The 17,696-nt window shown below is 40.8% G+C and overlaps 2 protein-coding genes and 1 long non-coding RNA gene across 4 annotated transcripts in view; 2 read left to right on the forward strand and 1 right to left on the reverse strand.

The window, feature by feature from the left end:
- The window catches only part of LOC146504690 (uncharacterized), a 58,033-nt gene that overhangs the window by 14,268 nt on the left and 26,069 nt on the right, over positions 1 to 17,696 (forward strand). The window lies entirely within an intron of this gene.
- Positions 46 to 12,627, reverse strand: poldip2 (polymerase (DNA-directed), delta interacting protein 2). Of its 2 annotated transcripts, none has more exons than XM_085184783.1 (11): positions 12,413 to 12,627; positions 6,692 to 6,767; positions 5,728 to 5,825; positions 5,542 to 5,641; positions 4,812 to 4,887; positions 3,476 to 3,583; positions 2,949 to 3,085; positions 2,710 to 2,736; positions 2,495 to 2,620; positions 1,685 to 1,764; positions 46 to 1,592 (listed from the first exon to the last, which is right to left on the reverse strand). In XM_085184783.1, the coding sequence occupies exons 1-11, from the start codon at positions 12,595 to 12,597 to the stop codon at positions 1,478 to 1,480; spliced, it is 1,128 nt and encodes a 375-aa protein (XP_085040909.1). In that variant the 5' UTR covers positions 12,598 to 12,627; the 3' UTR covers positions 46 to 1,477. The 2 variants fall into 2 exon arrangements, with proteins under 2 accessions (XP_085040909.1, XP_085040908.1); XM_085184782.1 differs by having other exon boundaries at positions 6,692 to 6,773.
- The window catches only part of vma12 (vacuolar ATPase assembly factor VMA12), a 42,355-nt gene continuing 37,803 nt past the window's right edge, over positions 13,145 to 17,696 (forward strand). The window contains exons 1-3 of the mRNA XM_085184793.1: positions 13,145 to 13,543; positions 13,644 to 13,717; positions 13,939 to 14,028. Coding sequence (XP_085040919.1) covers positions 13,360 to 13,543; positions 13,644 to 13,717; positions 13,939 to 14,028 — 348 coding nt within the window. The 5' untranslated portion in view covers positions 13,145 to 13,359. The remainder of the gene's footprint in view (positions 13,544 to 13,643; positions 13,718 to 13,938; positions 14,029 to 17,696) is intronic.

Raw genomic sequence — 17,696 nt, forward strand, 5'->3', positions numbered from 1 at the left:
AGTCTGATAGCTTCACACAAGCTCAAACTCAGCAGAAAGTCTGAATATTGTTCAAAAGGTGTATTTATTTTGCTTCTAATTACATCGGTATTTACAGTAGTATTTCAACCATCAAATCACTTTATCAAAGCAAAAAAAAAAAAAGTTAGTTTCTTTCCTCATTTTACAACTTTTAGGCTCATAACTCTTTCACAAAGTCACAGTCAGCCCTGACGACACATCCCCATGTGCACAGGATCAAGATGACGGTTTGGTTTTTGTAGGGCGCAGACGGCGGAGAGGAAGGCGGACATCTTGCACACAAAACTCATCTTCTGGTAACATCATCGCTGATGACTCCACAGAGAGCTGCTTCTGTTCACAGTCAGTGGGGACCTGACCTGCCACCAGCAGGAGGAGGGTTCACAAGTCTTAGCCTTGTGACTTTTAGTTTTACTTAACAACACTGAACAAAAGTGGATGCATTTCAGAGTGTCTGAAGCACATTTAGAAATCAGACCTCCAAAAATCTACATCAATAACACACCATAGTTATAGGCATTTATCCAATCACTGACGCCTAAATGATCACACAAGTGAAGAATTCTAGAGTTTGGTACCCAAATTCTTCATCTGGAAATGTTTATGGCAGTTTTTATTTTTATCATCATCATCATCATCATCCCCCCTCCCCCTCAGCAGAAACAGCAGCATTAGAACAAATCTGGGTCAGGTTTAACATTTTTCCTTTATGACTCGATTTTTGGTGTCCTGGGTAAGTTTTAGCCAACAGCAAATTAATACATGCAAAGCAGACAGACCACTCTGCACTAACTCAAGATAGTAACTGCTGACCACTTCTAAACTACCAAATAGTGCTATGCTGCCATTTTTGACTTTCTGTACTTTAGATTTATAGACATGTGGTTTCATTTTTGACATTTCAGGGTGGGATATTTTTTAAACTTCCAGTTTGCTTAATTGTTGTGACACAGTAAATGTTATGTACTTTTACACTAACAGGCCCACACTTTGACACGTTCTCTGTCTCTTTAAGTGTCTAAAAAACCAAAAACAACAACAATTGGGGGAGAACGAAAAAGGGTTCAGGACAAGAGTACTGCATCATGTATAAAAATAAACTGGTCAATATTTCAGCTACTGCATGTCAGAACCAGCCCAGCTCGGCAGCATTAATTCACCTTCCAAACTCTCAGCTCTCTTCCACTTCACTGTGCAGATCTCCTCCAGTGCACAGACTTGCAGATTGATTTTCTAGCCTAAAAGAATTTACTGCTGGGGGGGGGGGCAGAAAATGGGCAAGGTGGGCCTGCATTTAGATAATCTAGAAACTGCTAATAATTTCCCCTTTGCTTAGCTTTCCTGATGCTAGACCCAGGTTGAAGGCTGAAGCAATGTTACAAGTCAGGGGCAACTCTAGATAATGACACAAGCAGGACTGGCAGCGTATCCTGGGCTTGAGGGTGGTAGCACACACTTAAAATGTGTAGCCAGCAGGAGGCGCTTTGTCATCCTTGTTGCTCTCCAGGGAGAAGGGAGGAATGCGGACATCAAAGTGAGAACCATCAGTTCTTTCAATGCGAAACGTTCCCCTAAAACAACAATAACAAAAACACTAAGTGAGAAAAGCTGAAGATACTTTGGATTTTATAGCATGTGAAGAAATAGGTAGATGTAGACTCACCACATATGACCACTTGGGGCTTGTAGAGACACGTGGCTGCTGTATTGGAAGGCTGGCTGTTCTTTAGACAACACCGGCTCCTGTTAGGTAAGTACAAAGAGCTGAGCATTTCTAAACAAACGCGACAGTCTCCTCCTCACAGCCAGGACGACAGTCTGTTCATTCAACTCTGGAATCAGATCAAAATACTAACAGACAAGCGGAGCCAAGGCATCTGTATCATATCAGAACTGGGGGCTTGAAAAGATTCATCATTCATATTCTGGTGTTGAGGCCTTTGCAGCAGTCATGCATGTTTATTTTTAATATGATATGTAATATGCAATGTAATGATACGTAATGAAAGAATACATTAAAAAAAATTACATCTCAGATGTCCTTTAAGTGGACTATGTTTGGTTAAAGGACCCCCCAAAAATACATCTTATGAAGCATAAGATCAGAATTCTATAATCCAATGTAAATCGCCACTTGATTCATTCATTTGCTTAACTTGTTTTGGACCGTAAACAAGGCACGAATAGGACACCGGAAACAAAGCTCCCCACAGGAGTTTCCGCACCGGAAGTAGCATATGCTAACGTGCACATTGTCTATTACATACCTCAGTGTCAAAAACAAGTAATATAATATAATATATGACATGCATGCATATATGGTGTGTAATATTACTAATGTAATAGTATTATCTTAGAGGGATGATTGTGTGTCATTGCTAATCGTGTCTGTCGTTCTGTGGCCGGCTGCGTTTGTCCAACTCCACATCTCGCTGCTGTCTGTGGTTCTGCTCGTGTTTGTAAGCATGCTCACCCTGCCTACGACACCTCGTCCTCGGACTGTCTCCAGAGTTCCTGATAGGCTGAAGATCCTCCAGTGTCTCTCTCTCAGCTGAACCACCTCGTTGCCCAAGTTCTCCAGACGGATACAGTATCGCCACTGCAGGAAGACAACACAAACAGATTTGAGCTGTTTATTTCTGTGTTTCACTGTCTTTAATTTACATGATAAAATATAAAACTACTCACCCAATAAACATGAGAGTTCTGGGCCTCCTAAGGACAACAAAGAATTAACCTTAGATTTCAAGCAAACTACAGAGGAGCATTTAAGCCTACAAATTAAAAAGAAACAGGCTGTAAGCCAACATCTTGCCAAGCACACCTAATAACACCAATGAAATGTGTTTGAGCTGTGAGGTGGTGGGGCTCAGGCTGTGCTGCAATAACAAATAATATACAAGTAATATCCGTAAAGATCCAGCTACCCTCATTCCCATGTAGAAGGGGATGACAGTGACTCTGATGTTCTCAGTTGTCTCTCTGTGGACGTCTGAGAGCTCCAGCCAGGGGTGGTTCTTCTCTTGCCATGCTTTAAGGGTGTCTCTGGCTGTGAATGGAGGAGCTACAGACAAAAACAAAAAACAGTCACATTAAAAATAGTCTGCTTCTTAGGCATTCTAGGTGGCCATTGAGTGGGTCTTATAAGGATCGGAACCAAAAGTCAAACTACAAATGACAGTTTCACAAAGGAGGCATAAACTTTAACATTACAAAACTTGCCACTCAAGCACTCAATCCTGCAGAAATTACCACCACCTTTATTCATGAAACTGCCCAGAGGATCGTCATGTTTACAAGATAAGACCTACATACATGAGATATGTAGGTCTGTCACAACTTTATGAAACAACAATGCTATGGAAGGAAACATGTCGACTACATCTGTTAGATATAGAAGAAACCTGGTGGACTTATACAAAACCACAGAGCTGAAAAAAAGATCTGCGTTTACTTTTTGAAGGGTTGTACAAGAGGAAGCGCTCAAACAGCTCATGCTGGATGGGGACCTGCTCTGTGGAGTTATAAGGCAGAATGTCCTCATGGCTCACATAGTCCAGACCTGAAGAGGAAAGCCAGAAACAGAACCATCATAACTACTAGAGCAGGGCGATATGACCAAAAATATTTATCACGATATGCATTTGAAAATTTGCAATAACGATATAACTGATGATATAATTGACACTAGAAAAAATACTTTACAACTCCACAATTTTATTAGTGCAAAATAAACCATCAATGTATTTTCACTTAAACAAGCAGCTGTTTTTTGCATTAAAGTTATATAAAAATGTAACAGTGCAAATTCAAATTCCTTGCTGACAGTTTAACCTAAAGGCATTTCCAGTGGACATTGCACCACTTGATGGGTTGTCGGAGCATTACGTCTATCGTAGGGAGGAGCCTCGCGGAGTGATACGTACTGTGCTTCAACATAATATTACCGTATTGCGTGTGTATAAGCTCTTTTTAAGTTTTGTGGATATTATACACTGTTATGCTGAGGATATGTCGGCCAATGTCCAGGGTTAGGGTCACTGTCGATTTTCAGAAAAATCAAAGGATTGATTTTAAGTGTGCCGTATTTTCCAAAAAAAAAAAACAAAAAACAAAAAAAACACGGCAATAACGGCGGTCTGCTAGCATGCTCTACCAAAAATAGTGCTTTGTTGTGTATCTGATGGACGAGGGCTAAACCAGTTCCACACCACTGAAGTTGCAGCATTTTTACAAACCAATTCTGGTTCATCCGTTTCATTCAACGATCCGCTTTCGCCCTTGTCATTCTCCGTCGCCGCCGTGTCTTTTTCGCCATGTGCATATGAAAACAAAGGCACAGCGCATGTGCGTTTTACCCATATTCTTTCACAATATTTCATTTTCTTATCGTTGCCCAACCGTGACCGGTATGATATGGCCCAGCCCTAATAACTACCATTATCAAAAATGCTCTTTTCACAGAATTCAATATTTGAACATTTTGAGTCAATTACGTAATTTCCTCAGCACTGATAAAATAACACCAGCTGCTTTTTTGCCCTTTTCTCTCTGACAGCAGGTTGGATGTGACTGTGTAAAAATAAGGTGTGCTCTATTCTGGCCAGACTCAAATTTAATGCTTAAAGTATGACCGCCAGTTTCTAATGCCAACTGTAAGACCCCAAGATAGACATCACCAGCTATCTCCCGTCTTTTATTATGACAAAAGCCTCCATAAGAAATAAATGAAAAACAATCAGAATGTGAGTCAGATGTATGAGTGAGTGGCTCCTGATCAGTGTGCATACCTGGGATGGCGTACAGAGCCCTGCTGTCATCGTGGTTGGCCAGAAACGTCACTGCCTCCGTCTGGGACCTCTGGGACTGTCACAGCGCACAGACCAAGTTACATACCTGCAGACCTCAACACTAATAAATACCTACAGTTTGAGTCCACCACAGTGGAGGGTTTGTCACCTAGCAACATTTCCACTCACTGCACTGCCTGAGATCACACAGTGTCAATAGAAAATTGTACTGAGTAGTCAGTATAAGCTTTTAGTGATACAAGTTTATTGATGATAGAATACTGCATGATGACCTTTTCCTTGTTTAGAACTGATTGTTCTTTATGAAACGTGTTCTGATATTTGTATCTGAATCTTTATACAGCGATAGTAAGAAGCTGAACAAGCAGTTCTGACCTTGCGCGCACACACACACACACACACACACACACACACACACACGTCACTGAACGAATGTATTCATTTCTCTTGTATAAATAAAGAACGCAGACGGTGACAGGGCACAAGTCCGTGAGTGTCTCTTACGTGTAGGAGAGCTCTGTCACTTGTCCTCGCGAGTAAAGACAACTGCAGTGTTTGGGTTTTCTAACTCAAGTGTCTCAGCTGAAGCATTGCGGGGTGATTTTAAGAAATCCCCTGTCACACAGACTGTGTCCACAATTGAGCTCATGACAGTGGTTGACGCTCTGAATAACTACCTGATCTCAGTACAAGCACAAGTTATACTTACTATATGAGGGCAGTCTCTGGTGTCAATGAGGACTTGGTAGTAAGTGTGAGTCTTCCCCTTCACCTCCTTGGAGCCGTGGGCCCCTGGGGGCTCAGGTTTGCTGCAGGAAGAAGCACTACAAATTTAGTACACAACACACAAAACAACCACGCAGAGGCCCAGAAAATCAAGCTGAGACCACCCTACCTGTCAGACATGGGAGGGGTGATGTCTCGATCATAGAGGCGGGCGTGCCATGGAAACAAGACGATGCCTCTGTAGCCAAACACGCTGTGGAGAAACAGCTAGGGGAGAGCCCAACAACAACAACGAGATAAGGCTTTCAGAAATTATACATGTAGGACGCTCAATACACACAATGTTGTATGGGATTACAGTCACTAGAAGAGATGATGCAAACATGTTATATGGACAACACTGAGTTACATAAACTGTTTCATAGTCTAAAAGGCCTGTTCTCTCTCACTCACTGTTCTGGCATCATTCATCATGTATAACTATAGATAAAGGTATGGGCAGAAATGCTGAACACTGGAGCAGAGCTGTTTCTATCCTCTCCACACTGTTGCTTTGCTCTGCACTACTTAAGATCCACCATACAGCACCAGAGTAGGGAATTAAAGTCTGACCACTAAAGTAATAAGATTAAAGAACAAAGAAAGAAAGTCATGCAAGGGACTTTCTTGCCTGCCCCCCCCGGGAACACACACACACACACACCTCTGTAGAAAAAAGAAAGTTACAGGGTAGTCAAAGGGCATTTCTTACTCATCTCTGCGAGTTATGTTAACTAAGCAGTTCCACATGCAGCCTGCCTGGGCAGGCTTCTAAAGTATATTCTGCCCCCAATTTTAACATTTTTTTTGTAATATTCTCATATGGAACTTATTTTTTTTGGTCCAGAGCCTCTTCCCACTCTCAAACTCCAAGTGCACTGCTTTGGAGGTCTGCTGTGACCTGCAGCAGGCAGAGAACTGCTTCATGAACCACTAGCCCAAACTCACCAAGGCTACAGAGTAATCTAACTAACAGTAGAAGGGCCAATGAAATTTATGTTAGTCATCTGTCTAATACAAGAGAAGGAACATGAGCTAAACCAGATCATCAAACCAGCTTCGGTATAAGCATGAAGAAATTGTGAAGGTCTTACCTGTCCGGTTTCATATTTGCCGTGCTGCTTCACAGCCTCAAACACTCCCACAGTCTCTAGAATCTTCCCCTCAGGCCTGTTCCTGCCAAAAACAGGCAACATCATTACACTCTGAACTCTGTGTGGGTCTGCATGCTGCACAAAACTTGAACCAACAAATCATCATGCATGGGACAGCACACCGGGTCGGTAAATTCCAGAGATGCAACGACAGCAATTTGGAATTTGCCATCCTATGGAAAAATATGCATTAAGCCCTATAGGAAGACGGGTCCTGCAGACTCTTCAGCCCTGATCTCAATCACAGTTTGATAATATTGTTAACACTTGACCGTTGAGGTGTTTTGTTCAAATACAGTTGGACTCAAACTCCATGCCCCCATCATTATTTCAGAACAAAACAAACAATACGTGTTGGCACCGATAACAACAGCTGGTCACGTCATATAAATAACACTCTTATTCTGTGCTTCCTGCAAAGCTAATCTTCACAACAGAAATGAAGAGCAGGGATTAATGAGGTGGATATATGGACGGGGAGATTTAATATTACACACCAAGTTGGACAAGTTGTATTGCACAAGAATAATAAATAATCACAAGGTAAGCTGCTTTTATTAGAAATATGGTTACAAAACAACGAACATGCAGATTCTGAAAGAATACCTCTGGGTAAGATCGGGAGGACAATACTGTACTCAGTTCTGATGGGTGACCATCTCAACTTTGCTTGAAAGACAAACCAAGTTCAGATGCAATCCAGGCAGAAATGTCGATCATGACGAGAGAGGGCTGAAAATTGAGTCAACGTGGAAGTGCCAAAAACTGCAGGGGGTATAATGGCCACTCAGTGCTAAAATGCCAGAGTTTACCATCTCCACCTCAAGACAGATTTATCTGGTAAACTATATTGTGAAAGAGTGTTCTGAGTGCAGATCTTTTTGGAAAAAAAAAAAAAAAAAAAGGAACTAACTGCAATAAGAACCTGCAAAGCTGTAACCACTTGGTGACAATGTTTTATCAAAACAGATTAGGGTTGTTGTCCCACTAATAAGAAACAAGAGAATGCAGTATTTGCCCTGAGGTCAGGGTGGTGCAGTCTCTGTGCTGCTGGGATAGCCTCCAGCCCAAAGACTTTAGAATATGGATGAACACTTTAAAGATGTCAAATGATGAGAACAAGAATGAGCCTATGCAAACATGCACAACTGGCCTAAGTTACTCTTTGACCCCTCTGGGCTCCTCTTCACTTTCTACTTGTGCAGCAATCTGAGACAAGTCGATACACTGTCCACAGATAATCGCCAATCTAAATTTAGCCACACTGCTACAAACTCTGGACCCAGCCTCAGCCAACAGCCTCAGCCTTGTCAACAACACGCCTTGCCAAGAACAGAAACTATCCATGTCACTATCCATCCATTTGGGTTGTGGATTTATGTGAGCAGTCAACATATCACAGAAAAGCTTGGTAAAAATATAAAAATATCAGTATGTCATCAGATATCATTACACAAGGAAATGGTTGCATAAACAAACGATACAAGAGTGCTGATTCACCGCTGCTATTCCAACCAGCGTGTGGGCACTCACCCACCTGTCCACCCACCTTTACTCTCTCTCACAGAACAGATAAATCAAGCACACTCTGCCTCTCTTTCTGTCCACACCTGCAATCTTTGGGCTTTCACTGGTGACCATTGAGGACGTGAAACCAAAGCTGAGAAATCAATAATGAGCTAACCATTTCACTGTCCACACAACTAATTAATAAACATTTAGAATGTCTAGAAAAAGACTGAAAGCCAGAGCTACAGTACAATAAAAGCATGAGCAGTAAGCAAAGTTAAAATCTTCACTACTCCTTGGGAGCTTTACTACAGGTCTTTTCTTACAGTAGGTTATGTTTCATCTTCCTCCTTCAGCTGACACAACTATATTTTCTTGTCTGCTGGCTCTCTTTTCTATTGTCTCCATTGCGCCTCTGTTCCTTGTGTCATATCAGCACTTCCCAGTTTACAGAGCAGTTCCATTATAAATTTGAGCTACAGATACATACTGATCCAGTTAATCTGAAACTTTAATTTTGCCGTTGCTTCTACTAGAGATGACACGTTAACCTGTTTAACATCAACTTCACTGGCACTCCTGTTTACACACGTCCTTTCAGCATTTTTTTCCTGGGCACAAACAATGTCAGTTCATATATATATTTATATTTTTTAACCAGCTAGTCCATGCCTGGATTCCTTCCAAGCACACATCTCTGAATCCTGCCTGTGTTTGCTACTGAGTCTTCCTGATACATCCCAGTCTTGCAGAGACAGGGAAAGATTGCAGAGTGCTTGGATGTCAGCTCACGGCTCTTCTCGCCAGTCTTACTGTACATTAGATCGCTGAAGTCATGTATAAATTTACAATATTATACAAGCTTTACAGTTAATACTTGCAAGCCTGTACTGAATTTTAAGGCCTGATAATGACCCGGGGAATTATATGCCCAATTTTAAAATTAAGAATAACTAGATGAAGTGTTAATCTTAAAGAAATACCGCTTTTGTGGTTGCTGCAATGCTGTTGGTGGTTAATACAACTCCATTTTTAGTTTCAGTATATAATATTTGGTACAAGCCTGTCAGCAGTAAGACAATTAACTTCATTTACACCAAGGTAACTCTCCCATTACCAGGTCTGACTGTATAAGATCAGTCCACCAATCATCAACGATTAAGTATTGGGTTGATTTAAGTCCTAAATAACAGGAGAGGCAAATATTAACACACGAAACTGAGATACTGACAGGGAGCCAACAGGTGTCTAAATGATGTTAATAAGACAGTGCTTCTGTGCAGCCTGCAAACTGCAGCCTGTCCAGCACCAAATGTTTTAAGGGTCTCTCAGTTGTTCTCTTCACTAAAATGACAGTGCCAGCATTAATAATAAGGAAATAATACAAACACTATCAGGATAACGCAGATATTGCTGAATAACTTTTCAATGCCTATATTTGTGCTACTAAATTCTTTTAAAACTGCCAAACCACTGAAGAAGAATCTTCCCATAGGTTGGAAGCAGTAACAACATCAAGTGCTGCTCAACTAATGCTGGCAAGCTACTTAACAGCCAATATCTGTGCTTTCTTCATTTCTTGTTGATAAATCCTCCTCTTTCAGATGGACCTTAAAGTAGGGCTGGGCAATATGAGGAAAATCTAAAAATCACAATATTTTTTTGGCTACATCACCATATATACACCGTGATATGTTTAACCTCCAAAATCCATATAGAGCCTAAAATTGCACTGGTATACGCATTCAAATCGACCATTCAATGTTCTTTTTTTCTCTACTTTGAATACAAAAAACCTGAATGAAATAAAAGGTTTTATTTCAACTACTTTTTAACCATTAGCTCCACACAGAGATTTTTCACAAATGACGTAACACACCCAAAGAAGGATTCTAGGTCTGACCAACCGTCTCAGTCGTGGGCAAAAAGATGACAGTCAATAAAATTCTAAAAGATAATTTATTGACAAAAAATAGAGATAAAAGATAAAACAGTCCAGTGTCCCGTTTATGAATCAAATAAAAACACACAGTCCCAAGGCCAAAGCCAGCTATGCCACACGGCCAGTTGCACTCCACGTGTTGCCTTTAACAGGGTTAGCATATAAAAGCATATAGCCAGTGGTCACTCCAGCCTCTGCAACTCTGCTGCCTTTAGGCTGTGGTATATAATAGGTCCTGGCCTGCTCAGAGAGACAAAACGACCCCTTCACTATAAAATTCATAGCGCAAAACCCATCCATCCCAAACATATCTGATATAATCACATTACATACCTGCACAGAGAGACAAAACAATACAGCAGTGTTTGTAGTGTGGGCTATAAGTAGACCAGTTTATCAGTACAATCAAGTACAGCAACCCCATTCCAGCCATTGGCTCACCAAAAATGTGACACACACACAACCACTCCCAACCCAGTGCAACTTCACACAATAATATGGAGCTGAATTAACACAGGCACATTAGTCTACCATGTTACACCTCTACAGTCACAGTAAGTCTCTCTGTGGTCAACACTAGACCTTTAACAAAAGATCATAGCAACAAAAAAGGACATCAAGCAATAATTCACAAGACAATATAAAACAACCCAAATGAAAAGGGTGCTTTTTATGCTTATAACGTATAAAATCTATACAATAAAAAATGTGATGACCTCAAATTACAGAAACAAAAGTCTAGATAGTGACTACAAAAACGACTGACCAAGAACAGTCACAGGAAATCACAGCTGGTTTATTTAACATTTTATTTGCAGTGTTTTCCTATCTGGTAAAATATAAACATGCATGTTCAGTGCAGTGCGCCAGGTAGAAAAGAAGGGGGAGATTAAAGATGCATTCGCAGCGTGTGGGAGAAAAAAAAACAACATTTCAGCGAATTACATGCAGACAGCTTAATATTGCTATTGCAATTGATACCCGATGGTTACAATAAAGACATTTCAACTATTGTATGTGGAAAAACTCGAGGTACCCATGGGTCGCCACAGCAGATCATCTGCCTCCATCTCACCATATCCCAGCATTCTCCTCTGTCACACCATGTTCTCTTTCACTCACTACATCCATGAATCTTTTATGTGTTATTCAACTTTTCTTCCTGCCTGGCAGCTCCATATTCAATGTGCTTTAGCCAGTTAATCAGCTTTCTCTCTCTTATGCACATGTTCAAACATCTCAGCCTCACCTTTCTAGCTTTGTCTCCAACCTGCTCAAACTGAGCTGTCCCCCTGGTCACTCCAAATGAAAATCTTACCATCTTCAGCTCTGCCAAATGTGTTTATGTTAGTGCCACCATCTCCAAACTATACGTCACAGCAGGTCTCGGTTACTACCATGTAATCCTTCCCCTTTTTTGGACAGCTGGACCCATGTATTTTAAAACATCTTCCTTTACTACCTCTGCTGCCTGCATCACTCTTACACCTGCCTCCTGCTTATTCACACACATGCATTCTGTCTTGCTTCTATTAGCTTTCATGTCTCTTCTCTCCAGAGCATACCTCCACCTCCCTACTCTCACTACAGGTCACACCTCGCTTTCTAATGTTGTCTGCAAACATGGCACGGAGACTCCTGCCTGACCTCAACTGTCAGCCTGTCATCACCACTGCAAATAAGGAGCCCAGATCTGATTGCCCTCATACATGTCCTGCACCACCCTCCTATACTTCTGACACTCCTGACTTCCTCATGCAGTACCACAGTTCCTCTCTTAGCACCCAATCACGTCTTCTCCGATCCACAAAGACACAGTGAAGCTCCTTATGAACTTCTCTATATTTCTCCATCAACACTCTTAGAGCAAACATCAAATCTGTAGTGCTCTGAAGCCACACTGCTGCTCACTGATCACCACCTCTCTTTATAACCTAACTTCAACAACTGCTTCACATATCTTCATGGTATGGCTCATCAGCTTTCTTCCTCTGTAGTTACAACAGCTCTGCACATCACCCTTGTTCTGAGTCCCAATTCATTTGCACATCGGACTCACTATGCAGGTATCATCTACCTACAGGCATCTGTCCACTTAATAGCAGCATGGCCAGTGTCTTTAACTAACGGTGCCATTTTGAAGAGCTCGTGCTTAGCTAAAGTCTTTAGCATGCTAGCTCTGGCATATGAAGACAGTTGAGGATTCTTACCGTGACGACATAAACCTCCTCTGCTGAACACCGTCAGGCAGGCCGCAAGCTCGGCATAGTAACCGCGGTCTGTATGCCTCGAACCCGCAGCTGGTGTCAACGACACTCAGTATTCTGTGAACATGCTTCTTGTTGTATTTACTGACACTACTCAACAACCCTCGACGTAACGCACTAGCCGCCATCTTTCCTACACTAGCACAGTCACACGCGTATTATATCGTTTGTCCTCCAGCGCTGAGAGCCAATCATTGCTGAGCTGCCTTCATGGAACGACTGTAATAACAGAACCAAACGCTTAATGTTCAGTAACCTTCTTTTAATTATTTTCTTTTACAACAAATATGACCTTCATTGTAGTCTGAAAATAAAAGTTTAACACTCCTTTATTTTCATTCCACCATTTCATTGGTTAAAATGCTGATTGCGAACCGGTAGTTTGGGACAATTTAGTGTTGGAAAGTTGTGTCCCATCAAAAGTACTGTTGCTTAAATTTGTGTCAAAGCTTAGTAATGCAAAAACGGTAAGTTTTACGAGTTTATGATGAGTCCTTTAAGGCACCACAAGGTAAGGTGTCATGTAGTGAGAAACTTTTAAGTTAAAAATGAAACAAATCATTATTATAAACTTGGCGTATTGGCGTCTTGGCGTTTTCACAATAATATATATATGACTGAGGTTTTACAAAAAAAAAAAGAAAAAAGTAAATAAAACGTCAGGAAGATGGTCACGTGAGCGATTACGTCAGCCTGTCACAAGACAAGCAATATGGCTGCGTACCAGGGTTTTTATTTGTTTTTAGCAGATGCTGGGTTTCGTTTTTAAACGGTACATTTCAGCAGATATAAAGTAAAGTCCGTGTTTATATTGAGGCCAGGTTTGACAGAAAACGTTATTTAAATAGTTGCTTCGAAAAAACTCGTTTAATTTTTGGTGCAATCGCATCATGGCTTCTGCATTTGTGGTGGGGGATAAATTCAGAAATAAAGTGACACATTTACTGGGAAAATTGGAGTCAGCTCTTCCTCGAGCATTGGGAGAAGAGCTGGAGGAGGTTCTTGAAAAACCGGAACCAACAATCCTGCCATTCAGTACAGCGAGAAAGATCAAGAAATATCTTCAGGACAATGGTGAAAAAAAGAAAAAACAAAATACTGAATTATATATATATATATATGTGTGTGTGTGTATAATTTCATAACATTTTTTACCGTGGCTGCATTTATCCAGGGCATCCATTCTACCTGCATGAGTTGCTGGAGGATAGCTCGCTTCACCTGCCTGAAATCGTGAAGCCTCCTAGGGTAAGTAAATTCCTGCACGTTTTGTGATGTACACTCATGCGCATCCATTGCTGTTACACTGTATTCATATGTGAGTGATAGACCATAGATCTGTAGATCTACTGCAGTGTTAACATGTAGTAATTTCTGCAACTTGGCCCCGTGTAATTAGACTGTTTTCACAGGAGGCCCAGCCAGTGTTATGAGAAAAACTAAACTGTGACTTCTTCCTCTCACTTCAGAACCCTGAGCTGGTCGCCCGTCTTGAGAAGATTAAAGCTAAACTAGCCAATGAAGAATACAAAAGGATCACAAGAAATGTCAATGCTCAGGTACATTTTTGTTAATATTAAAGCATCTTTGCCATATCAGGGTCAATACACTGGAATGTATTGGGTGTGCTGTTGAAATGTTTGGATGTTTTTTTTTCTCATGGTGAGGAGTACAAACCATCCTCGTCCATGCCAGTTCTTAAAACAATGGTATGGTGATGTAATGCAAATTAAAAAAATATATAATGCAAGTTAGAACATTTATGGATGGATTCCAAGCTTGAGGTTCATAATGTACATCTGAAGAAGTCTATTTTCTCACTTAACGACATGATATAAAAAAAAATGCCAGAACAGAATATTTTGCAAATCTTATAGAAATTATATAGAAATTTGGGTGTCATATTTGACAGCTCAATGTCGCCAGAGAGTCACTCCAAACAACTGGTTCTGAACTGTTTTTATCATCTAAGAAACATGTCTAAACTCAGACTACTGGTGTCAAAGGCAGAACTTGAGATGATTATTCATGTTTTTATTTCTTCTCATTTGAATTGTATTAACTGCCTTTTTTACTTGTTTCAACAAATCAGCTTTGGATGGCCTTCAGACTTTACAGAATGCTGCGGCAAGACTTTTAACTGGCACTAAGAAGAGGTCACATTTTACTCTAGTTTTGGCTTCTCTTCATTGGTTGCCAGTAAACTTTAGGTTTCATTTTAAAATTTTAGTTTTAACTTTTAGAGCTCTACATGGTGAAGCTCCCCAGTATATCTCTGACCTGTTGAAACCTCATGCATCTTCCCAAGCACTTAGGTCTTGTTACGGATTCAAATATTGGGAATGGATACAGGAGGAAAACCATAATAACAACACTGGTCCGGCCGGGTCAAGTCAAACGATGATTTAATGAACACACGCGTGGGAGATGGACACCATACAACAGACAGCATCAGATCTCAAAATGGTGGAGCCTTGATCAAACTCTTATAGCCTCTAGTGGCCCCCACCTAATCATAAAAGCCTAAACATTCACATTCTTTCTCTCACACGGCGCCTAAGCTACGACCTTGGCTCCCTGTTTATCTGCTCCTGCTGAGATGGGGCAGTATGCTCTGTTCTCTTCTAATCAGACAAATAAGGCGATGACTTTCTGTGAACAATATTTTCTTATAACTCAGCAGTATAATGCATCACAAAACAATATCATTCATTCACAATAAATCAACAGTCTAATGTAATGCAAATCAGTTTATCAAATGTAATAGTTCTCACCTTCTTCTAATTCAGGAGCATAATGCAAACTAAAACTACATAATAATTCACAATCTTTAATTAGGGGTCTAACATGGCATAAAGTAATATCATAATCCCACAATTCCCCCTGATGAGCTCTTTAGACATAAAGAGCTCACTTACACCCTGCAATCCAGTGTTGCCGGGTTCATTTCTCCTTACTCCTGAGACCCTTTGTCCCCCTGTTGGGTGAACCAGATGTGAGATGACCTCTGTGTTTGCGCAGTTCGGATGGAAGAAAACTTTTATTACAACCACAATAGTAGATACAGATGATACTCCCATCACTCCCCAGTTCTCCCACAGCTTTATTTCGGTGCTACCTTATACCCTCCAAACGTACTCAGACTAGAACCCCTGTCCGAGGAGCTTTTAACCTTTATTTTATTGCTGTAGGCACCAGTGTCTTCCAGTCGGGTGATCCTCTGCTCTTGTTTCCTTCAACCTCAGGGGTTAGACAACCCTTCAGTCGTTGCACAGATCAGGGGATTATTCTGCCCCGATTTCAAACAATGATCTGTGTATTCTGGGATCACAGCTGTGTTCCCCAGGAAAAGGAACAGAAAGGTGTTCTCCTTATGACCAACAGCCTCTCGAACGTCGTTGGTGTGGTGTTCCTGGATTTCCGTCAACCCCTTCATGATTATTGCTGTGTTTATGGGATCCATCCTTTTGAGGTGACTAACTGGAGCCCAAAATGCCATGACACTTGAACCCAGTTGATGTTTCCGCAGTCACCGTGTCTGTCTCTGCTGCGAAGGATTCTCGTATATCTGTGACCTCGTCTGGTGTCTGTTCCTTTCTCTGTAAGAGACAGAAAACCAAAACACCTCTCTTCCTAGCTCTAACAATCTAATGTTGCTGTCTACTGATCTTTTGGTGATTCAGAATTGGTTTAGAACATTCAGAATGTCCCAAGGACTTATCCTAATTTAGTGTGTGTGTGTGTAAGCGTGTTTGCATTTAGCCTGCTGCACTCAAGGCATTTCCTACACTTTATCAGTCCGGACTATCGCCGAACGAAGCTTATGACCTTCAAAAAACCGAGTGCCAACTCATTATAAGCACATTTGCAAGATATGTATAAAAATGATTAAAACCACTCATTCTAATAAAAGACATAAACAAATTAGCCATTTCTAATTCTACCATGTGTCCATTCAATGAAGCTAGAAAATTAAAAGAACAGGTTAGTGACCTCATATCTTAGAAAGTATCAGACTTTCTCCTATCCAGTGTCGTTGCTCCAGTCTTGTTATTCTGTGTTAGGGAATGAAATCAATTTAATTGTCATGTTTAGATCTGTTCAACTCCGGGCTCCGCCCAGAGCCTGCGTCTTCACAATTGTCTACAAACAAAACCTGTATTAATATGAACTTCACTTCCACATGAACTTGTTGACTACTTTTGACACCTGTAAATATAACATTAACATGGGGTTATAACAATCACTGTAATACAAATATTAATATGTCAATAGCTTCAATAAATGTTCAATGCAATGCTTGTTATTTGATTCTGATGTAACAATAATGCTGATAGTAAAATAACAGTAAAACACACCCTTTTTATCCCTTACTAACCACCGCAGGGGCATCTATGTTTTAATTCAGCCATGAAGCTCACCTGATTCATCACTGAGCCCCACCGGCACTGGCATTTGACAGGGTGGCGCTGCATATTCTTCCTTTAATGTCACTATTTTCAATCTGTTAATTAGAGTGCTTAAACATGAAGTAGACTACGTCCACAACAAATCAATACAACTGTGAATGTGGCCAATTATCAATCTATTACCAATCAATAACAAAAGATAGCTTTTATTTTTATGCATGCTTTTAGTCAACCACTCACCCAGAGGATCTTCAATCCCAGAAAATTCCTTCTCCTCATTTAATGAGTCTGTCCTCCTTCCATGCCCTGGTAACTGGTCCATCCAGAGCTGTATCATTATAAAATATACATACAACAAGCCAAACCACACTTTGGTCACACCAACCCTTTTCCGCCCTGAAGATGTCCAACGCCATCTTAGTCTGGACTGTCAAAGGTGACTTTTAACGCTGACTGTTCTGACAATCCATTTATAACATTTCCTGGTCAGATTAGCCAATCCCTGCACACTGGAATAAACATAATCAACATGATCAACATTTTTCCTGCGTTTTTTCACCATCTTATTGATTCCAATGCTCCATCCTTATGTGGTTTGCTACATTATGTTTATCTAGAACTCCACTCTGTCTCTAAATGTTTGAAGAATTTTTCATGTTTGGGGTCAAGTTTTAAGAACTTGACCATATGTGAAATTAATGGTGTTATTGTAACATGGTAGACTAGTGTGCCTGTGTTAATTCAGCTCCATATTATTGTGTGAAGTTGCACTGGGTTGGGAGTGGTTTTTTGTGTGTGTGTCACATTTTTGGTGAGCC

Source organism: Neolamprologus multifasciatus, chromosome 14, assembly GCF_963576455.1.
Source record: "Neolamprologus multifasciatus chromosome 14, fNeoMul1.2, whole genome shotgun sequence".
Lineage (NCBI taxonomy): Eukaryota > Metazoa > Chordata > Actinopteri > Cichliformes > Cichlidae > Neolamprologus > Neolamprologus multifasciatus.